This window comes from Pundamilia nyererei, unplaced genomic scaffold (assembly GCF_000239375.1).
Source record: "Pundamilia nyererei isolate P.nyererei 1_Seehausen unplaced genomic scaffold, PunNye1.0 scaffold00029, whole genome shotgun sequence".
Taxonomy (NCBI): Eukaryota; Metazoa; Chordata; class Actinopteri; order Cichliformes; family Cichlidae; genus Pundamilia; species Pundamilia nyererei.
In genome coordinates this window covers 205,797-230,119 of record NW_005187430.1, presented here as the reverse complement: position 1 = coordinate 230,119, position 24,323 = coordinate 205,797, and the positions used below count along the sequence as shown (strand labels likewise).

The 24,323-nt window shown below is 37.9% G+C and overlaps 1 protein-coding gene across 1 annotated transcript in view; it reads left to right on the top strand.

Annotated features, from left to right (window-relative positions):
- scfd1 (sec1 family domain containing 1) overlaps positions 1 to 24,323 on the top strand; it is a 34,167-nt gene that overhangs the window by 8,720 nt on the left and 1,124 nt on the right. The window contains exons 8-23 of the mRNA XM_005728564.1: positions 20 to 75; positions 1,087 to 1,172; positions 1,587 to 1,686; positions 4,530 to 4,666; positions 5,874 to 5,964; positions 6,339 to 6,412; positions 7,121 to 7,202; positions 7,922 to 8,018; positions 8,221 to 8,291; positions 17,744 to 17,823; positions 18,017 to 18,079; positions 19,047 to 19,122; positions 21,385 to 21,438; positions 23,158 to 23,210; positions 23,316 to 23,349; positions 24,021 to 24,086. Coding sequence (XP_005728621.1) covers positions 20 to 75; positions 1,087 to 1,172; positions 1,587 to 1,686; positions 4,530 to 4,666; positions 5,874 to 5,964; positions 6,339 to 6,412; positions 7,121 to 7,202; positions 7,922 to 8,018; positions 8,221 to 8,291; positions 17,744 to 17,823; positions 18,017 to 18,079; positions 19,047 to 19,122; positions 21,385 to 21,438; positions 23,158 to 23,210; positions 23,316 to 23,349; positions 24,021 to 24,086 — 1,220 coding nt within the window. The remainder of the gene's footprint in view (positions 1 to 19; positions 76 to 1,086; positions 1,173 to 1,586; positions 1,687 to 4,529; positions 4,667 to 5,873; positions 5,965 to 6,338; positions 6,413 to 7,120; positions 7,203 to 7,921; positions 8,019 to 8,220; positions 8,292 to 17,743; positions 17,824 to 18,016; positions 18,080 to 19,046; positions 19,123 to 21,384; positions 21,439 to 23,157; positions 23,211 to 23,315; positions 23,350 to 24,020; positions 24,087 to 24,323) is intronic.

Genomic DNA, 24,323 nt, shown 5'->3' with positions numbered 1-24,323 from the left:
GTGTATTGTTGTTGACCAGGTGCGGTTCCGATCATCCGCTGTCCTAGAGGAAACGCAGCAGAAATGGTTGCTGTGGTGAGTCCACTCTAACATGTAAAAACTGCTCATTGTATCTCAAAGTATTCCTTCCACTGCCCACCTATGACCTCAGTTGAGACTAGCAGAGTCCCATCCCCACTATATTGCATGTTGATGGGAACCTGCTCTTCCTCTCCTGAGTCGTTTGCCAGAAACATTTCAAGGCCGACCAAAAGTCTTGCTCTGTGACCTCAACGAACTCTTCCCACACCCCAGTTTTTGCCTTGGCTGCTGCCTTGGCTGCTGCCTTGGCTGCTGCCTTGGCTGCTGCCTTGGCTGCGCTCCGCTTAGCCTGCCGGTACCTGTCAGTACCCTCCGGAGTCCCTCAAGTTAACCATGTTTAATAGGACGACTCCTTTAGCTTGAAAGCTCTCTTCACCTCCAGTGTCTACCATCTGGTTTGGGAGTTACCACCACAACAGGCACCATCCCCCTTGCAGCCGCTGCTCCGTACAGCCATGTCAGCAATGGAAGTACAGAACATGTTCCACTCAGATTCAGTGGCCTCAAGTACTAGCACAGACTCCTCCTCCACTAGCTACCTCTTCCAGTTACCCAAAGCAGAGTTTCAGCAACTGGGGATCGGACCGTGGTCTCTGGCTTCAAATGTTACCAAATCCACATTCCACTGGATCTCTATTACCCCTTCTACAGGTGGTGGGTCCATAGAAGGGGTGGCCCATATGGCTTATTTAGGCTGAGCCCTTCCAGGCCCCAAGGGCTAACACCCAATCACTATATGCGCGTTGATCCCCCTGGGCCTAGCTCCAACAAGAGGTTGCTCGGAAACCCAAATCTGGTTGTTTTGTTTTGTTGTTTTTGTGAACTGGAACAACATTTAGGTGAATAGTTTGTTTTAAAAAAAATCCTCCCTATGAATACCAGCATCCAAGATTTCCAACAAAAATAACACATTGGACAGAAAAATATTAAAGGCATTCACTTTAGTCATTATAATTTTGTGGAAATAGGAATGCTTTGTGTTGAATTGTGTACTTGTTTGTGTAGAAACTGGACAAAAAGCTCCGTGAGAACCTGCGTGATGCCAGAAACAGTCTGTTCACAGGAGACAGCATGACTGCTGGACAGTTCAGGTCAGCATTCTTAACGAATATGTTAGTTTCTGCAAAATTATAAATATTGGGAATATAAATCAGGTGATGCCATTTTTTCTTCTTTGTTTCAGTTATTATTTTAGTCTGTACCATTCTCATTCTGTAGTGTTGCTCAACTAGCATTAGCATGAGGAGTTACATGGTAGAAAACCACACAGTATATACTGTATGTATTTATATTAGAGGAAGATCTAGATCGACTTTCAACATGTTAACATTTTTGTTAACGTTGACAATATTGCTTTAGATAATAAAACGTAATCAGTATGGTTTACTTTAGTTTTTGAGTCCATGTGAGACTCTATCTCCCATCATGCAATATTTTTTCTCTGCCAGTTTAAATATTGGCCCTGTGTTTAACCACGCTCAGCAGTATTATACTCTCCCCTCTAGCTTTCAGAGACCCCTGTTTGTCCTGGTAGATCGTAATGTGGACATGGCCACGCCCCTCCATCACACCTGGACCTACCAGGCGCTGATTCATGATGTGCTGGTAAGAAGTCAGTCACCTGTCTGAGAATGACCAGAAATACTTCTGCTTTTCCTTTTGTCTTTGAAGCTGCAAAACCATGTGGTACACAACAAATTTCATGGTGCCATCAGCATCACAAACACAGTAGAGTCCATTTCATTGGCTGGATTCAGTGAAGGCGATTCCTAGCAGACTACAAACAGCTACAGCTTCTTTTGTTAGCACACCTGTCAATCAAAGAAGCCACTGCCATAACTTTAAACTTTCCAATATTCCATTGGAGGAGTTCTTAAAAAAAGAAAGCAGTTATCCATTATTCAATTTTTAAGTGGGAAACTATCTATAGAGACCAAAACCTTTAACAAGTACTGGGCTGAAAATATTCTGCTTTTTGTCCTAAATTTGGACATTTTAAGATGGGGATTTAATCCCCACAGACTCTGTGGGGATTAAATCACTTCTGGAGTCAAACTCAATTGACTTTTAGAGAAACAGTAACTTTTAGCATGTCACTGGCCTCATTTTTCAGTCTCTGCTTGTTCTGTGACAAATGCTTCACAATTAGGGAAAATAAAAATCGAGCCGTTCTCAATGGTCATTTGAGTTTTGATGCTACTCAGTGCAGCATGTCAAAAGATTCTGTTACAAAAGAAGATTAAAGTTGTGTTAAGTTTGGGAATTCTAATTTCCATATAGTATGGAGAAATGAATGGACGATTCTTAGATTTCTCTACTGCGCTCATAGCTCTCATGGGTTAGCGACCTACCATCATTTTTCCTATGCTCTGTCCCTCCTCCTTGATACAAGCCCACAACACAAAGTCTGAAACTGACAAAAATCTAATTTGTAGCAGAAAAAAAAAAGAAACTGTTAAAAAAAGAAAGAAAAAAGATTAGCATTAAAAAAACATTTCATTTTTTTCATATTAAGTGCACTTGATTATCTGCCCCTGACTATTATTTACCCCTTTAATTTCTATGGAAGCAGAAACAGTGTACCTAATTTCTAATATACTACTTTGGCATCTTGGCTTAATTTTTGTTAAATAATAAACGGGTGTAGTGTGTTGTACTTTTCAGTGGCTGTATTTAGCTGATTTTAAGAACTGCTAAGGACTGGATGCTTTTATTAATGTCCTCATATATAAAACCTTAGAACTGAAGGAGGGTGTATTTTGTTTTTCAGATGACTGTACGCACATTATGGGGGCTTGCTGAATCATAGTCACATTTATATGACTGTCAGAAACAAATCAAATCAAAATGTATTTATATAGCACATATTAAAACAACAGTGTTGACCATAGTGCTTCACAGTCAATAAAAACATGAGACAGTTAAAACAAACAACAAAAGAGGACAACAAACAATAGGTAACAACGCAACAAGCTAAAACAGCCAACTAGACAGAATCAAAAGCCAAAGTAAAAAAATAAGTTTTAAGACGTAATTTAAAAGACTGGATAGACTCGGCAGTGCGAATATGAACGGGAAGGTTATTCCAGAGTCTGGGTGCCACGGATGCAAAGGCCCGGTCGCCTCTCGACTTCATTCGAGTCCTAGGTTGTGCTAGGAGCCTGTGGTTGGACGATCTAAGTGCTCTGTTGGGATTGTATGAATGGAGTAAATCAGAAAGATAACTGGGCTCTAAATTATTCAAAATATTAAAAGTGAACAAAAGAATTTTAAAATCTATACGATATTTAACAGGGAGCCAATGTAATTTGGCTAAATTATATCCCCATGTTCCCACAATGCACACAAATTCTCACACTAATTCTTGCCAGAGTGCTGTCAACTAGTGAGGTGTTGAGGTTAATACTGACAGCAGTGGAATGTAGAGGTGAATGATGTATTATATAATCAACACACACACACACACACAAATGTGCTTGCTCTCATAAAAGTTCAGCTTTTGCAAATAAAGCCCATAAACCATCACTCTTAAGGAGTCATTTGGTCTCATATTTATTCTTTATCACTTTCTCTTCAGCAAGTGTGTTAAGGTTTTTAGAAAGTCAGATTTTTACATTTCTGGTTAACAAAGCACAAATAAACTTCTAGATCTGATCTGATTAATATGGGTAAGGCAGACCTCATTGCTGGATAGTGTAGGCGTCTATGAAAGCTGCTAGACAATACAAATAAAAAGTGTATATAAATGATAAAAGTAGCGTCAGAAGTTATCTCATCTAGCCTGCCTGACTTATGGATGTTATTAGTCAATTTTAGCTTAGTTTGTGTGGGAGTTATTTTGAAATTAGCATCTTGAAAGAAGTCTGAATCAGACACTTTACTATAACTTTTGAACATACTGATTTTTTGTTGGAAGATAAAAAGAAAAAGTGTCAGCCTGCTTTAGGATGGATTTCTGTTTATGGCCTTCTTTTGCCAGTAAGTGCTGTATCAGTCCAGATGGCAGCATTGCCGACTCCACATCTCCGTCTCTATTTCCTGTAAACGTGACCACGCCCCCCCCCAACAGGAGACTGGATTGTAACACCAAGTGTTTGTTACTATGCCTCCTCTGTTTTCATGGCAACAATAATATTATGGTTCTTGTCAGCGTTTGGCGCCATTTAGTGTACTGGAATTAGCAACGATGTGCTGTATGAAAGATTGTCTTTGCTCTGTAGCTCATTCCAATTATCTTTAGCACACCAATACTTCTTCTCGGAATAGCTTTCCTGGATTCTTGATCAGGTTTTATTATAAAAAAATATATTCCAGAAAACTGGATTAGTTTTAGTTCTGTGATGAGCTCTAACATACCAAAATAACCGACTAACAGCAATAATCATAGCACTTGGACAAAATATTAGCCAACAATACTTTAAAAAAAAATGTTTTTCTGTGTCCACCAGGACTTCCATCTGAACAGGGTGGTGATGGAGGAGGGTATGGGGGCAGAGCCATCAGCTGGTGCTAGACCAAAGAAGAAGAGCAGGAAGACCTATGACTTGACTGCCGCTGACAAGTTCTGGCAGAAACACAAGGGCAGGTCAGTTCCCAAAGAGGTGGTGTTTTGTTTCAGTCTAGATCATCATCATTTAGAGTAAAAATGCTAACAACTCTAAATTAAACTTCATTCTTAAGAGGACTTCTTTGTTTTGTATGATGTTAAATGAAATATCTTTGACTTTTATGACATTTTTATTTTAGAAAAATTTTTTTGGCTGTTTTCTGGCACCTGTTTTGAAATCTTTTAACAGAATAATCATAGAATTAAATTACATGTTGTTTCCCATATATTGGTTGTTCATTCATCTGTGAACATGTGAAAGCCTCTATTCAGATTTTGCAAGTTTAAGTGCAACTAATATGTGTAAGATATAATTGAATGCATCCTTATAGTCCTGGTATTAAAGCTCAGTAACCGCTGAAAGTGCTTTTTACTGAACAATAAAAGCTAGGGCATTGACCAAATATTGAATGGACAGATGACCGCGTTAACGTGTGCTAATCCACCATCACGATTAACACGCTTTAAGTTTTTAACGCAATTAACCCATCTGGAGCGCAGAATAGACAAACTGCCCGAAATGCGTTGACAGAGACATTTCAAGGATTTTGAGTCATTCTGCACACCTGATTGGTTTATTGCATAAAAAATTTTAAGGTGACGGATTAACGCGAGTTGACATTAACAGCCCTACAATATATCTTAACTTGGCACAGAAATGTGGGATTTGGGGCTAAATATTATTTGGACTAGGCATACCATACATGTTTAAGGCCAGGATGCCACACTTCTTGGCCGTATTGATAGTGTTCATTTTAATCTCCTGGTTTTCCAGTACAGACATGACTTTTAAGGAAAGTTGATAAATTTTCAGTAGCGTTGGGAAGGTTAATATTCCCAACGCTTTATGTCCCATTTTTACTTTTCTAAAATCTGTATTTAATTTAAACAGACGACAACAAAAACCTTTGTGTTACTATTTCTGGAGTCACACTGTGGAATAACTACAACAATGTTCAAACATTTTGCTATTTAAATTTGTATTGAGGAAGTGCTTTATTAGGTGCCAAACAGTAATAGGGTGTATGGATGTGTGTGTATCAGAACATTATAACATTGGTCTCTATGCTGATGATGTCTAAGTTTATCTGACTAACCCTTCATCTTCTTTAGTGCCTTTTTCTTTTCTTTTTATTATACTGAATATCATTATAATATGGTTATTATAATTGGTTGTTTGTTACAGTCCATTCCCTGAGGTTGCAGAGTCAGTTCAGGAGGAGCTGGACACGTATAGAGCGCAGGAGGATGAAGTCAAACGGTTGAAAAGTATCATGGTAAGACTCACATATACAGCATGAGACTCAGTATGGAACAATCCAGCTCCAGTTTCACAGTGTTTGAGGCTTTGTCTGAGTCACAAAGTTAAGTCATATTCAGAGGTCAGTCACATCAGTTTTGAGTTTCAAGTCTAAGGTGATATGTCCAAGTTTATGTCCCAAGTTTTCAAGAGAATTTCCAGATCCCATGTCTAACCATCTGCTGTTCTACTTCAAGAAATTTAAGATGATATTGCATGGCAATCAAGGTTATAATCACAATACCTTACATGAAGACTATATGGCAGATTATGCAGTCCTATTTAAGGCGGTTGTAAACACTACAGCATGATTTTGCATGCTACTTCTTGTGATGTCTGTTCTGACTGCAGGGCTTAGAGGGGGAAGATGAAGGAGCCATCAGCATGCTTTCAGACAACACAGCGAAGCTAACCTCTGCTGTCAGGTAATGAACAACACAGGGTAATTTAAATATATACACAATGTACGCAAAACGACTCTCCCTCTGAACTGCATCAAAACAAGCATAGGTCATTTTAAAATCAGCCCTTTCAAATATAAATCTTACATGAATGACGTTACTCATCATAAAAACGAAACAAAAAATATGTGTATTTACAATGGTTCTTTGGGTTTAAGGTGTCCCAGTGTTTTATTGCTCAGACAGACAGGCTGATATTTTATGGCCTAAAAAACAATCATCGTCATACTGGCTCCATAGTTCTGAGTGGAAGAAAAGTTTACACCACAGTGCAGGTTGTCCCTGAGTCATGCACTCAGTGAATGAGGTGAAATTATGGTTAAATGGTTCAAAAGTGAACACAGAGCTTTTTATTTAACCCCTTTCACTGAATGTCTTTGGTTTTGCGTCAGTCTGTTTCTCAACAACAAAGAAATTATTTCCATGAACTTAAGAGGACAGATGAGTACTGAGGCAGGGAACATCTGATTTAAGTTTTGGTTTGTGAGATTTCCATAAAATAAAGCTGTGTGTGTGTGTGTGTGTGTGTGTGTCACACTGTCTAAAACAGCCTTGTAGTGGCAAATTCTTTACAGACTTGGGTACAATAAGAGTTTTGACCATATGATAGGTAATAAAATGCAGACTGAGTTTTATTTGTCTTGTTTTTGACATTTTTTGTACCTTCTGCAGCTCTCTGCCAGAGCTGTTGGAAAAGAAAAGACTGATTGATCTGCACACCAATGTTGCCACAGCAGTGCTTGACCACATCAAGGTATACAGTAGTTTACAGAAACTGAGATTCAATTTAAGTACCACACACCCAAAGACTATGTACTATAAAATGAGTTTATACAACTCTAATATTACATTGGACTTGAAGGTTGACAGTGCAGTTGAGTTGAAAAACTGATTGCTTGGCTTGTTTAAACAAATGGGGGCACTGTTGTCACCAGATGACAGATTGCAGACGTGGCTGGGTCAATTACTGGAGCTAACCAATCACTAGCAAGTTAGTTACTAGCAAGAATATAATGACGCAAGGAAAAATGTTCTTTTAGATAATATTTAAAAACAAAGGGCTCTAGAAATTTGAGAACCTCTGCTGGATCATATAGGAATGGTGAATAGTCAGAAGATGGAGTATTTGTGTTTCTTGTTATCTTGAACATAATCTATTCTCCATTAAAAGTCAAACATAAAGTACAGTGACATCATACCTTTGCTAAAAGTCATCCACCCTTTGTAATACGGGTTGCTTGTTAGGTGGACCCAGTATCACTGATGTTTCTCCTCAAATTACATTTACTTCACTTTACAGGCTAGGCCTGCTAGCATTGGAAACATGTTACCATTACAAAATAGTGCACTAATATGTATAAAGATAAGAAGTGTTTACTGGATGGTTTACAGCAGTACCAGTGCACTGAAAATACAATACAGAGTGTGAATATAGTGTTTGTTGTACTGATTTTATGCTCTTTGTGTCCTCAGAGTCGGAAATTGGATGTTTACTTTGAATTTGAAGAGAAACTGATGAGCAAGTCAACTTTAGACAAATCCCTTTTGGACATCATCAGTGACCCAGATGGTACACACACAAACACACACACATAAACACACTCACATGCAGGTACTTAATTATCATATACCATACTGGGATAAGTGCAAAATCTGTAACTGCAGGGTTATTTTAAATGTTGTTTTAATTGTATTTGTTTATATTCAGCAAGCATGTATTACAGAGACAGAATAAACTGAATAAGCTGTGTGTAAACGTGTGTGTTTGTCAGCTGGCACTCCAGAAGACAAAATGAGACTTTTCCTCATCTACTACATCACTGCACAGCAGGCTCCTTCAGAGGTAACACACCCACCGACAGTAATTCATAAAATGTCAGGGTAAACACTTTAGTAGTATTAAAAGGTTGGGAAAGGGGGGGGTGTAAAACGTGCCGCTGTAAAGGTCAGAAAACCAAGTTATTTAAAGTAGATTAGACCTGAGTGTTGTGTGGCCTGTGGGCCACGTCTGGCCTATTTGTTCTTGCCTGAATGAGGTTAGCGGAAAATTAGGATTCAGGTGTAACGTCATGCAGCTTGTCCCATTTCAGTGTGTGTTCTTTCATTTTAAAGGTGACTGGTATTTCTTTTTGTTTTTATTTGCATACGTACTTGTGTGCAAGTGAAGCAGCTTTGTTATAAATGTGTTATAATGTCAATTAGATGATATGAATTTGATAGGACTGAAAGATGAATATAGAGCCATTAACATACATAGACGCCCAAATATTTATTTACTGAAGGAAGAGGTAAAGCCACATGCATAAACTGTGGAGAGCAGACTTCTGTAAGGATTACAATTTCAATTGCCATTACAAGACTGAACACGGAGAGAATTACAAGAACTTGATTGATGCAGAGTGGGAACAGACAGATGTATTCTCATTTCTGGAAATCGTTTGAGTGGTTTAAGTGAGGATCGTTTATTCAGGAGACAGCGCACAACAGCGACACACTCGCCACGTAATCACCTCCTTTATTCTCACAAGTATGTCAGTAGGCCTCCCAAGGACTTTGTGCTCAGGGGTTAGAAGTTTAAAGACTGTTTGTCTGAAACAACTTTATCTGACATTTGTGCTCTGACATGAACCTCCAGTCAGGGAATAACTAGAAAACAGCTGCAGTTCATGTTTGAAAGCAGCTTAAATGTTGTGAGGTAGAAAATCAAGTGTCATCAAACACCAACTTTTCTCATACGTATTTTGAACATCTTAAAGGTGAAAAATGATTTAGAAAAGCTCCTTCCATATTTATTGTAGGAACATTGAGTGAATTGGCAAATGTGTTTTTGTTTTTTGCCAGCACACCAAGTCTAACTAATAGTGTCAATGAGAAAAACGGCCTCTGGTTTCCAGAGTCTAAATATTTTCCAATGTCTAAAACGTTTTTCTCTCCAGCCCTACTCTGGTCTATTTTTTATTCACCAAAAACCATCCAAACTTTTACCAGAACAGAAATCCAAACTTCTATTCTGGTAAATGTCAACGACAATTTTTGAAGGTACCAAAGTCATGATCAACATGAAGTCCCCAAATCTTTCCTGCAAAACATCTCAATTATTGTTGTAGTGGTTTATTAAGATAACCAAGTTGGCAACAGGAACATAAACATCTCAGCAATGATGAGCCTACAGCAACAGAAGAACACACTCAGGGTTGGCTATTCATCCATCTGTTTGGTGTGAAAAAGTGCTCGCTTTACAGAAGCGTTAACCTTAATCTTCCTGATGCAGCTGTAGAAGAGAATTCAGTTCAGATGCAAATGCTTAATGCTGACTAGATCAGGATCATTCAAATCAGTTTTATTTATATAGAGCCAAATCACAACAACAGTTGCCTGCAGGCACTTTATATTGTAAGGTAAAGAGCCTAAAACAATACAAAGAAAACACTGGATACACTTAGGCGACAGTATGGTATGATTGCCTTTATTTAAGATTTCGTTAAGATCATAGATGATGATAATAATAATAATAATAAAAAGATTTATAAAGAAGATTTATTTAAATATATTTATTGACACAATTTATACACTATCAGTCAAAGGTTTGGACACACCTTCCCATTTCATTTTCCTTTACTTTTACAGTGTAGATTCTCACGGAAGGCATCAAAAATACAAACGAACACATGCGGAATTATGTAGTAAACAAAAAAGTGCAGAATAACTCAAAACAGGTTTTATATTTTAGATTCTTCAAAATAGCCATCCTTTGCTTTGCACACTCTTGGCATTCTCTCGATGAGCTTCATGAGGTAGTCACCTGAAATGGTTTTCCAAAAGTCTTGAAGGATTTTCCAGAGATGCTGAGCATCTTATTCTGCGGTCCATCTCATCCCAAACCATCTCCATTGGGTTTAGGTCAGGTGACTGTGGAGGCCAGGCCAACTGTTGCAGCGCTCATCACTCTCCTTCTTGGTCAAATAGCCTTTACAAAGCCTGGCGGTGTGTTTGCTGTCATTGTCCTGTTGAAAAATAAATGATGTTTCAACTAAACACAAACCGGTTCGGATGGCAAGATGCTGCAGGATGCTGTGGTAGCCATGCTGGTTCAGTGTGCCTTCAATTTTGAACTATTTCAGCATATTTCAAACATGAACACACATTAATTGAGTATATATAGAAATATGTTTATATCTAGCTTGTGATTTATACCATTGTTACCAACAGTAAGCAGGTAACGAGCAGAATATTTAACAGGCATAATGTGCTGTATTGTTGTTGCTGCAGAGACACAAAAGGCTGGAGTAAACTCAAAAAGAGTATTTAATGCGAAAAGTCCAAAATATGCAGAAATAAACTGAGCAAGGAAATCAAAAATTGTTTGAGTTAATTGAGAAACATTTTCAGTCTTCAACACAGTTTTAAGTGAAGAAATTCTGTTTCTTACTAGATTTACAGTTGCCTTTTGGAGCCTTCATACCATTGTTACAGATCCTTTTCTATTGTGTGCCTCTCTCTTATTTTGTATATATTCTTCCGGTTTTATATATTCTTCCGGCCATTTATATGGATACACCATAATAAAATGGGAATGGTTGGTGATATTAAAGTCCTGTTTGTGGCACGTTAGTATATGTGAGGGGGCAAACTCCTCAAGATGGGTGGTGACCATGATGGCCATTTAGAAGTCGGCCATCTTGGATACAACTTTTGTTTTTTCAATAGGAAGAGGGCCATGTGACACATCAAACTTAATGTCACAAGAAAAACAATGGTGTGCTTGGTTTCAACGTAACTTTATTCTTTCATGAGTTATTTACAAATTTCTGACCACTTATAAAATGTGTTCATTGTGTTGGATTGTCAATGCAACCCTCTTCTCCCACTCTTCACACGCTGATAGCAACGCCACAGGAGAAATGCCAGCACAGGCATCCAGTATCCGTAGTTTCAGGTGCTGCACATCTCGTATCTTCACACCATAGACAATTGCCTTCAGATGACCCCAAAGATAAAAGTCTAAGGGGGTCAGATCGGGAGACCTTGGGGGCCATTCAACTGGCCCACGATGACCAATCCACTTTCCAGGAAACTGTTCATCTAGGAATGCTCGGACCTGGCACCCATAATGTGGTGGTGCACCATCTTGCTGGAAAAACTCAGGGAACGTGCCAGCTTCAGTGCATAAAGAGGGAAACACATCATCATGTAGCAATTTCAAATATCCAGCGGCCTTGAGGTTTCCATTGATGAAGAATGGACCCACTATTGTTGCACCCCATATACCACACCAAACCATCTCTTTTGTTGTTCCAACAGTCTTGGAGGGATCCATCCAATGTGGGTTAGTGTCAGACTAATAGTGGTGGTTTTGTTTGTTAACTTCACCACTCACATAAAAGTTTGCCTCATCACTGAACAAAATCTTCTGCGTGAATTGAGGGTCCTGTTCCAATTTTTGTTTTGCCCATTCTGCAAATTCTGTGCGCCGATCTGGGTCATCCTCGTTGAGATGCTGCAGTAGCTGGAGTTTGTAAGGGTGCCATTTGTGAGTAGCTAATATCCGCCGAAGGGATGTTCGACTGATTCCACTCTCCAGTGACATGCGGCGAGTGCTACATTGTGGGCTCTTGCTGAATGAAGCTAGGACAGGCACTGATGTTTCTTCATTAGTGACAGTTTTCTTCGTCCACATTTTGGCAAATTCAACACTGAACCAGTTTCACGAAACTTAGCAAGCAGTTTGCTAACTGTAGCATGGGAGATGGGTGGTCTCGTAGGGTGTCTTGCATTGAAATCTGCTGCAATGACCCGGCTACTACGTTCACCAGATGTCAACACAATTTCGATCCGCTCCTCACGTGTTAACCTCTTCGACATGTCAATGGCTGTGAACAAAGAGAAACTTGTAAATAACTCATGAAAGAATAAAGTTACGTTGAAACCAAGCACACCATTGTTTTTCTTGTGACATTACCAATAAGTTTGATGTGTCACATGGCCCTCTTCCTATTGAAAAAACCAAAGTTTTTTTCCAGGTTGGCGGCTTTTTAATTGGCCCCCTTTTTCCCCCCCCTTTTTGGGGGTTTGCCCCCTCACATAAACTAACGTACTATTACGGTGCATCCATATAAATGGCCCACCCTGTACATGTGCAATAACAATAATGGGCTATTCTAAACTATCTACTAGCTTTTACATAAAATTAAAGTCAAGATTAGTCAAAATTCCAGCAAATCAGCGGAATTCAGTGCTAGCACAAATCAGCTTATACTTTTCTACACATCCAAATCTCATACATGATCCTTCTTTTAAATTGTTTTGGTTTCCCTCTAATTGCTAGACAGATTTGTCTTGAATGCTGTTTCTTGATTTGTCACTGTCTGATCTGTACTTGTCAGAGGCAGAGATATTGTTTTTGCTACTCTCACTACATCTGGCTGTCCATATGCACTTGGAAGAGCAGGGAGGTCTCAGAACAGAGTGGCAGCCTTAATTGTAAACGCATGTTTCTGCAAAGGAAATTGGGAATTTTAAAAATACCTTCTCATAAACACGTAACGAACTGCAAGAAGTGCCACTATGAGATAAATGGTGAACGATACCAACTGTACTTTACTGATACTGTAGGAGAACCCCTAAATAAAATCGAGATGGAAATAAGAATCTTTTCTGGCTCCTTAAAATTTGCCTAGATGTTTACGTTTTTGCCCTTTTGGGAATACAATGTTGATGAGGCTGTGAAATTTGCACTTCAGAAAAAGAAAGACAAGAATATCAAAAGCCGGTATAGTAGCTTATTTCTCTGTGATGGTTTCCACTATTTGACTTCAGCTCTTAATACCTTTCTCTGAGAGAGATGTGTTAATAGAATGCAGCATATACAAATAACATGACATTACAAAGTATTTTTAACACGTGAGATCATAACGAAATTTTCATGTTTGTTCATAAGGAAATGTAGTGTGGTACTGCCACTGCAAAACATCCAATGAATGTTCTGTAATGGGTAACTGTTTCGCAAAGAAGCGAGTCAACTGTCTTGACTTTTTGCCAGTGTACAAGCCAAAATAATATTCTGTTATGGGTTGTACACATTATGGCTATTCTATTCTATTCAAAGCTAGCTATGAAGCGCCTTGAGGCGACTTATGTTGTGATTTGGCGCTATATAAATAAAATTGAATTGAATTGAATTGAAAATACTAAAAAAATTATAAGACTACTCATTATGCAAAAAGGCACTTTTAAAAATGGTAGGCGTTATTTTATAGGATCACAATTATGATTGAACAAGAGATTAACTAGATTTATTCTCTCAGTTAAACACTCTATTATAAGTTCACTGATTAAATAAAACTCCTTCCGTAGTGATCTCACTGTCTCTTCCATGTTTTGAAGTGGAAGCTAACCCGGCCAAGTCTCAGCATCTTGTTTCAGACTTCTGAACCAAACAGAATTTAATTTGTCATCTTAGATGACAGTGCTCTAGATCATCGCTCAAAAAAATGGCACAGAGGAGACTTGCAACACCAGCTGTGGTTTGGCAAATAATAGAAATGGTTTGTGCAGATGGCTTGAAGTAGGTTGCGCTCTTGTGTTTTCAGAACCAAAGGATATTGATCGATAGCCACATTTTGGATGTGCTGTATGAGAAACATCTTTTTGGCTGTACCGTATTTATCATTTCATTATGAGCCACTGACAAATGGCTGAACCAAAGTTTCTCTCAGAAAAAAAACTGACTTGGTTAGATTAGAACAAGAGCTACCTGTCAATTGAAGCGTCCCATTGCCCCTAACTTTAAGCCTAGCCAAAAATCAATTTTAAGATAGGAATATTTGGAGAGCCAGCCTCAAGTGGCATCAAGAGTAAGTTCAGTTATGTTTTGTTTTGTTTTTCTCTTCACTGTTTGTTCTCATCCACACCTATTTTCCCTCCACTGGATTCTTGAAGAATGGATCTTTGATTCACATCTTGTCCGTCACAACCATTTCCAGATGACAGAAAAGTTTTTTTCTTTTTCTTACAACCCTTGGATGTTGTTTTATGAAAGCATCCCATTTTCCGCAATGCCCGATAAGTCTAAAGTACACTGGGGGAGGTCACATTACTGATTTGGCTTTCTTGATGCATGCTTAATCATCCAGGTAAGTAAATCCCAAAAGGTTGATTCTGTTCATCTGGACGTAGCGTTTTCAGTGGGAGAACTCATCCAAGTGACTTTTTCACTCTAAGCTGAATGCAGGTATCCCCAGCCATATAAACAGTACCTTTGCACAATGACTGAAAGTAGCCCATTGATTCAGCTATGAAGAGTATAAAGCAAAACTCTTGAGCAACCCTTCATTTCTTTGTATTTTGCTTGAAAGTCGATATTTGTGAAGAAACCTTTATTCTTTACACAGTTAGAATTCTTTCAGACAGTCTTTTTTTGTCATTTGTGTAGTAACGTTGGGCAATATGTAAACATTTCCAACTGACCATTCCACCTGATGAAAGGGTGGCAATTAATGAGGCTGTTGACGACGCTAAATGTGACCGTCAGGTCTCAGTTCTTAAAGACATGACTTTCAGATACTGTTTGTCTGCTCTAGATAGTTTTTTAGGCCTGGCACTTGTATTTCTTAAGGACACACTGCACACCATGCTGAGCTATGGTATAGTTTATTGGGATTCAAACTTTTTAGTGTAAAAATACTGTATATTGTCTCTCAAACTGTGTTATTTTTGGCATTTTTAGTAGTTTGGACCAGTATAATTCTTATTGTTGAGATGATATGTACCAGTATGTTGTGGATAATGCAGTATAGTATAATTCTAAGACATTCCCATTTCAAGGAGTGATTGGTCGGGTTTGTGAAGGAGACCATGTCTGGAGTTGTCTGTTGAATCGTCTTTTTCGGCGAAAAGTTTCCCAAATGTGAACAACAGAAAGGAGACTGTTTGATGGTTGTTTAAGATCTTTGAGCTCTGTGATTCTCAGAGTGTCATCCTCCATTTCCTCTGCTGTGAGATGGTGTGACTGCTCGCCCCTCTGCCAAAATGTGAGCCTCACTCTTGCTTTCATCTTTCATCCAGCTGAGAGATGTTCCCCATTGGGAGTACCCTCTCAGCCCCCTCTCCTCCACCCCCTCTTTCACTCTTTCCCCTCTTCCTTCCTGTCATCTCCGGTCATCCCTCTCCCTCTGTGACCAACTCTTGGCCTTCTGTCCATGTCTTTTTGTCTCTTGCTCTCTTTCCTCTACCTCCTGTTTTATATCTCACAGACCTCGCTCTCACCCTTTTCCTTACTCTCTTCTATTTGCTTTAAGGTTTCTGCGACCGCTGCTGGATTTTCATTAGTGTGGATTAGATAAATATCAAATAGCTACAAAAACAATCAGGCACACTTTTGTGCGCCCTCTAACATGGTTTGGCATTTTAATAATGCCTGGGTGGCTTCCACGAGCTGCTCATCAGAGTAAGCTATGTGTGGACGATCCACACTGCATCATATTCTTTCACACTGAAGTAAACTGAACTATATACACTAATGTCTTACTTTACTTGGCAGGACTCTGAACAGCTAAATTCTGTGTTATGATTAATGCATAATGAAATATTTGACATGGGGTGGCTTAAGTGATGTTTCATTTATTTTTGTTTCAGTCAGAGTGCAGGCTAAATAAATCCCACATGTACATCAGTGATAACTGACAATAACTAAGACTTTTTTCAGACAGAAACACATCACAGAGCACTCCTCTTCCATTAACCTCCTCTGCTCTATTGTGAATGGCACCAGCTTATCCAAAATTAAATTGGTGCACAAAATTCAATCAGTCCTATTATGATATGCCTTGGCTGACAAACTCATTTTAGTTCATGGGCCACATACATTGCAATTTGATCTTGAATGGATTGGACTGTTGGATAACCTAAGAAAACACCTAAGAAGTCCTAGTTTTTTATACATTCACACTCATAAATCAAAGAAACTTGTTCATACAGTTCTAGAAGAAGGCTTACGATAATGACCTCTTGGTCACTTAAAGTGAAAAGTATTGGTTTCTGGTGCAAAATAAAGTAAAAGTCAAAAGATTATGCCTTGTTCCTCTGTCATTTTATAGTGTAAAACAAACTCCAGTGGGTTGGATTGCCACAGTTCAGCAAACCTATGTTTGACACTGCTGGTGTAATATTCTGCCACGGTACAGTAAGATTTACTAAGTGTGTGAAAATTAGCTTGATGTTGCAATCACAAATATGTGCTGAAAGTAAATTTGGGGGGCAAAAATGAGCAGACCTGATAAGGGAGTTAGTAACATATACATAATACAGTGTAAGAGCAATCTTTAATATATTGAGAATCAATGTTTTTCGTATAAATGCGAACTTTTCTGCTAGAAATTGTTTGGGACTGTGTGCGGTAGAATAGTTGAGATAGCTGTTCATTCAATAAATCTGACAGGTCAGGTGGAACATAGGGTTGTATCCTTGTATACAGTATTGCCTTGTATTGCATATAATAGCACTGTGTGCACACTGCTGAGAGATAAGACGCAGAGATTTTTGTATAGAAATGGGACTAAAAATCTAAAACCCTACAAACCAGTCATTCGCTGCAAAAAGTGTCTTGACTTTCTTGTTCATGTAAGTTCTCTCTTTCATGAATATAAGTGTTGCTGTAGACCAAATATATTTGGTGCTCAACTCTAAACATTCAGGGTGATGACTCAATGAAGAGTTACAAGACACAGCCAAGTTTTGGAACGCGATCTACAGCTTTGATCATTTTGTCAGTGTCAGTTACACACTTGTTTTGACAGCATCTCCCTCTCAATTCTAAATAAATAAACACTCCCAACAGCACCTATCACAATCACATCAAGTGCAAATAAGATGTACGTTTTGCAATATTCAAAACAATTTGTGTTAATTTGTGTGCTGCAAATCATAATTATATTATTTCCTTAAATGTTCTCCTCCCAGAACTTTTGCCAGTACCTTTTAGTCGCAAAGCTGACACTGCACCTATTTCAAAATACTCACAGTGTCTGTTTAGCTTTTTATTGAATATAAACAGTCACTCTTTATTCAATGATGTAAGAACATCTTGATTACATGTTGGTGGCACTATTAGGAAACATCTCTTATGCTGAGGAAGGTTTGTGCGATTGATTTTTTTCCCCCCATTATTTAACCTTTTATTATTTTATTATTATTTTCTATTATTATTATTGTTGTTGTTATTTTCCACCTATTTTCTAGCCTTGGGCGTCTTTATGTGTTAACATTAGATGACTGTGGGATTTTGTTTTTGTGTTTCAGTCTGATTTGGAGCAGTATAAGAAGGCTTTGTTGGATGCAGTCTGTGACCTTTCACCTCTAAACTACATTAAACAATGGAAGTAAGTTGTGTTTTTTCCCAGCAGCATCATTTAACTCCACATATTTTGACCCTCCAATGGTCAACAGATTTTGTAATAAATGCTGAACTCAAAATTTCCATCAAGGCTTTATCTAAAAATCATTTAATTTACACGGTATTGACTAATTCGTCAGTATGCTTAAGTCTTTGTGGTTTCTTCTCATGCTTTCAAGGGCCTTTACCAAAATGGCTGCCACACCAGCCAATTATGGCAACAGTGGAGTCAAACCTATGGGGTAAGTAAATAATATTATTAATTTGTACCTTTTTAACATAGTTTTAGAATTATGAACTAATAAGTGAGATGACAAGTCTAAAATGATGTTATATGACAATTTAAACATTCTTTTCATTGAGTAATCAGCAGTGAATTAAACAGCTGGACCAGCTTTATGTATTAATTTTGTAAGGTTTTTCCACTGAGATTTAGCAGCTTTAGAAACTGTTTAGAAACAACATAACCACATATTACTGTGCCTTAATTGCCTCTCAATGGCTGTGAAATATAACTGGAGCCTACTATGATTACTCTCCTACTGTTATTGTTAGTCACATATTACACCCTATTTCCGTTTGTTATTGAAGTCTAATATGTCCAAATTTAAGCTCCAAAGGAATGGCTGCTGTGTGTGCTTCATTCATGTAGTGAGCTGTTCCTTTCCTGCCTCTGCCATTAGATACAGTACACTAGTGAAAAATGAGACAATAAAATAGTGGGTCATACCTTTTCACTCTGTGTATATACGTCTATATTCGTAGCCCTCTAAGAAAGTGGTTCTCTGTGTGTAGGCATACAACCAAGGTTGATGGTGATAGCAGGCACACTGGTACCATAGTGTGACAGCAGTTATGATTTTGCTATAGTAGAGGTAGAGTAGGGGGTGGATCCAGGTGGGACTAATTAGGTGCTTGGCTGTGTAATTGTGATATCACAGTGTAACACAAATCCTGAAAGTTTGTTTTCCTGAGTGTAGGCTGTGGTCATGTTTTTTATTACTCTATTTTTGTAAACTGACTTTTTGAATCAAAAAGTCAGGGACATCTCACTCTCTCCTTTACTTTAGAGTTTCTTAGACTACCAGCCTAACCCTGTCCTCCTGCCCTCCGCCTCCTGCTTTCCTCCATCCTGTCTCTCATCCCGTCCTGGCTTTTCTTCATCTATTTCTCCTTACCACCCCCACCCCCCCAACTCCATCCCCACAGACTGTTCTCCAGAGTGATGAATACTGGCTCCCAGTTTGTCATGGAGGGTGTGAAAAACCTGGTGCTCAAACAGCATGTGAGTAAAACTCCTTCTGTTACCATTTCAATTCCAGAAAACCAGCTGAAACAATGAACTACTCTTACCAAAATCAACACAAGAAAAGTAATTAAGAACTTGTCTAAAGTCCAGTTCATCAACCTGAACAGTACCCAGTCTTATCTGACCAAAGATGCCTTACAGCCTTCAAATTAAAGTGATAAAACTACATTTAAAGCCTGCCACACAACTGCTGCATATTTACATCATCAGAGCTGCACATATTTATTATAATGTGCTGTATTTATGGAAACTTTGAAAGCTGTTTTACATCACTCATGCTCATACATGTGACACGTGTCAGAGTTTTTGAGGACCTTTTAGCACCTCAGAAATGGCATTCGTTTGTAAGAAGAAAAAGAAGAATCATTTTAGTTTAAAAATAGTCCCAAATGTCACAGAGATCACATTTTTTCTCATTTATATGAAGATTATCTGAAGATTTTTTTATTTAATTGTAGTTAATAAAGTGCTAGGTTGGAGGGACAGGGCTGTAATCAACAGCACTTTTCCTTCTTTTTCTGTTTTTTTCCTTTTCTCACATTTTTGTTCATGTTTGTCCATGTAACACTTGGGAAACTTCCTTGGCATATGTTTTCACCTGAAAACGAGATCATTTTCTTTTTTTTAAATTATATTTTTATTTAAGAAAAAAAAAAGGACTTGTTACAATAAAGTGCATTGACATTATTTAGTCAAAAAAAAAAGAAAAAAACTTTTTCTTAGTCCTTTTGTTTTACATTCTGATAGCAAAAAAATAAAATTAACTCGTTGGCTTGACAGTGTGTTACATAATGCAGCATGTTTAACTTATTTACAAAGACTACATTAGGTACATATTATGAAGTTGAGGGTCAACCTGACATTGTACGATACATGGGAGATACACCAATTCAGGGCTGGTCTTACCTAAATTTAGGGCGGCTGGGGGACACAAAGCTAATCCATTTATTCCATATTTTGTAGAATTTGTCTTTTCGAATTTTTAAAAAGAATGTCAATTTTTCCATTTTAAATATTTCGAAAACCACATTAAACCAATCCTCAAGTCTTGGCGGAGTTGGATTTAACCACTTTCTGGTTATTGATTTTTTGCTGGCCGCTAATAGCGCTTGTAAGAGTTTTGTGTCCCCTCCCCGGACCGAGCCAGCAACCAAGCCCAAGTACAAATTTACAAAATTGATGTCAAATTTTATCTTAAAAACCTCACACAAAGTTTTATGAATTCCCAGCCAGTAATTTTTTAAGTTAGGGCAGTCCCAAAAGATATGATAATGATGTGGCTCTTCTGATCCACATCTTCTCCAGCATTCCCATTTTTATATTTAGATATATATATTTATATATACGAGATAATTTTGAACTGCATCTGCACATTGCATTTAACAGCCTTTGCACAAAAGCACCATCCTCCGTCTGCTTGCATCTGGCAGAATATTAAATCAAGTGCACACAATGTGACAACGTTCTCATTCCTAGACAACAGGAATATGGATGAGCACGATGACGATGACAGGGTGTTTCAGACTAAAACTGGCACAGACAAGAAAGTCATTTATAATCATCACACACACACACACACACGTACACACAGGGAGGTGGCGTCTGTTTTCTTCATACTGAAATTGGACCCGCTGAAGTCACCTGTTCTGCTTCGCTGCCAGAACATTATTAACAGTGAGAGTAGATTTGAATGCATCTTTTGATGCTCTGTTAGGGAAGATATTTGAAGTTATTCTTGTTTTTTTTTTTTTTTTTCTTCACTTGCAACTCCAGTTTTCCAAAATAGCTACTTACCAAATATCTAAAAAGAAATAAAAGTCCAACCTAAACACAAACTCATGATTCTTATGAAATATCATAAAAAGTAAATGAATTTATTGTAAGAGATTCATTATTGTTTGTTATGTTTAACCTTCTAAGACCCGAACTCTTCCACAACGTGCGTTTTTCATTTCTCTCTGATATTTGGGCTGATTGGGGCCCGATGAATGTAAAAACAAAGAATTAGCAGATTTTTTTTCTTTTACCTTATTTTTTTTAAGAAAAATGAGAGCCACATATGAGGATATTCGTTTAAAATTTTGATAGAACAGTAGCAGTATAATGTCCTCGTAAGTGGATATCAGGCCCATGTAGAGCAAAATTGAATATTGTAGTCTAAATAACCCAAAATGTGATGTTCACATATGTGGACGCCAGGTCCTAGGAGGTTAAAAGTTGTTTCTTTTTTTTTCCCAGAACCTTCCGGTTACCCGTATCCTGGACAACCTGATGGAGATGAAGTCTCATCCTGTGAGTTTTGTTTTTGTTTATGATTTAGCAGAACAAAGCAGCTTACCATGTACGTATAGTGTGAATACAAAACTGCAGAGTACTCTATATTACATGTAGAACTTCTCTGCTAAAGAAAATATGAAAGGTTCCTCTGTAAGACCTGCATATCTGTAGGCCTCAACATAACTTAATTGGTGAGAGGAAACTCAGAAGAAAGACACGTTTTTGTGTCACTTCAGCTGTGATTGACAGCTCCAACACACATGCCACAAATTACATTAGCTTCATATTAACTGCTGTGGTCCATGTGTGAGAGGAAGGAAAGTACAGATTCTATTACTCACGTTTGAACCCACGTGAACTAGCAAACACACTTTATCACATTGAACTGAAAGTGCAGTTTCTGACTCTCAGCCCATGTATTCATTTTGACCATGCGCACAAATATGCATGCAAAGCAAAACCTGAATCTAACGTGAACCCTAAAACAAACTCTGAACTGTCAAAAATTCCTTTTGAAGTTAAGTCCCAAATGTCTCTGCTCAAAGCTTAAACCGGTCCTTGTAGTGACAGACTTGCAAGTGAACACACACACACCCCCTGCAGGTTTCTCAGCGTCTGGAGTTACAGACTACCAACAAAGGTCCTGTTGTTGTGAATAAAAAGGGAAAGGGTGGAGCGGGGATGGAAGTCTGGGATGAAGATAAAAGAAACGGAGCACATTCTCCCTCTATCAGATTGTCCTCAGTGTAAAACTGTTGCATTTCGAGGTTATGTTTTAGTTAAAGTATAGCAAAATGGTGGAGAAGTTTATAGAGGTTATTACTCATTTTTTAGTTAGATAAAATATTAATACTAATACTAACATTAATCAGATAAAGCAAACGTAATAAAACCATGTTGCTGTTCACAGTGGAGGTTTTTGTACAATTTTCTCTTGATGTGGACAAACTGAAAGCCTTTAAAGTCTCCAACGACTTTTAGAAAGTCACAGTTTAACTTTGTTTTTCTGCGTTTGTGAGGTCCTCTGGCACAAGTTTTAATTTTGACCTCAAAAACTACTGGTGCCATTGTAGACACCGGCTCAAAGCAGTTAAGGAAATACTTTTTAAGTTTGAGCTAATAAATAGGTTGTGCTGTTTTTGAGTGTCTGCATAAGAACTGAGATTTCCTGTAATTAATTTAGGATGGAGTGGGAGACGTACAATTTGCAGAGCTTTGTGTCATTAAAATGAGGAAAATATGAAGATGATAAATCTGACTCGTCTTTGTTTTTCATGGTCTGCTTGGGCTTTTACATCACTGACAAAAACGATCCTTCTCCAGTACAAATACTACTTTGAACTAAACCTGTACCCACCTGCATCTAGGTCATGTGACAGTAAGCCAAAAGACACAGTGCTGTGTCATTCTGTCTGTGTTTAGTCCTTGGAGCTGAGAGACAACACAACCAGGTCAACCTGTGAAATAAATCTTTTGCCTTTGTCGTGCTTTCAATTTGGATAACTCTGTTTTTGTTTGTTTGTTGTTGTTGTTGTTTTACATTTTGACACCAGCAGGTTTTTTGTTTTGTTTTTTAAGTTACAAATCGGAGGCTCTTCTTCATCTAATAATATCAGAAAAGCCAAACCAATCTACATATCCCTCTACCATCTACATTATTTAGGGTTTATTTTTGTGGCTGTTGAGTATAAGTGTGTAGTACGTCTGACTAAAAGTTTCTATCTGATCCTTAAGGAAACAGATGATTATCGATACTTTGACCCAAAGATGCTGCGAGGCAGTGAAAGGTATGAAAACAAATCCAAAATCTCATCTGTAGCTTGGCAGAGCTCATCTTCTCGGTGGGTAAAATACACTCGAAGATGTCTCATCATCCTTTCCTTCTCTTTCAGCTCCATCCCCAGGAACAAGAACCCGTTTCAGGAGGTGAATTTGTGTATCTGGACCAAAGTTTGACTGATGAAATTCAGTTCAGGTTATTTCCAGGATAAACAAAAGTTGAAAGGAAACACAAGACAGACAGGAAATTCTGTTGCCGCACATGATTCTCTCATAACGCACAGTTAACTGTTTCTTAGCTGTGATGAAAGTTGCAGAGTTTCAAATCTGGAATTTTTTTATGAGATTGAATTTGATTTGGACTTTTATTAATCCCGTCACCACACAATCACATGTAAAACAACAGTTATGCCAGCAAGTCTGTGGTAGATCATAAAACAGTAACTGTGGGACTAGTAATTACATTACTATTATTATAGTAAGTAATTATAGATGTGAAAAAATAAGATACAATATCACAAAATTGATTTCTTGAACAAGTAAAAACACATCTGAAATTAAATGCATACATAAGTATAGTAATGAAGTAAATAATTACAAATCCTGAATATTGGAATAAAACTTGATTTCCTGCATACAATTAGAGGCGTCTACCTCTTTCAGTTCATAAAACTTTTGTCTTTGGCAGTGTTTATACTTGAAATTCATTCTGTAAAATCACTTCAGCAGCTTTTTTTTAATCATTTGCAGTCTTTCTGTCCATCACCTTCAACATATCCTCTGATATAAGCTTGATTTTTTACCTCCTGCTGTTTCAGGCCATCGTCTTCGTAGTGGGTGGAGGAAACTATATCGAGTACCAGAATCTGGTGGACTACACCAAGGTACGGTAGTACATTTCAAAGTTCTTTTCCATATTTTAGTCTGATGTCTCTTTAGATGAATACAATGTAGTTTCACATGGGATGGGTTAAATATCAAACTAAAACTCTTAAAGTTTAATGACACTAAAACAATTTAGGTCCTTCAGTGAAAACACTGTCACATTATATAAAATAGAAGTCGGGAAAATGTACTCAAAGTCAAAGTAAACTTCATTGTCATTTCTGCTATATACAGTA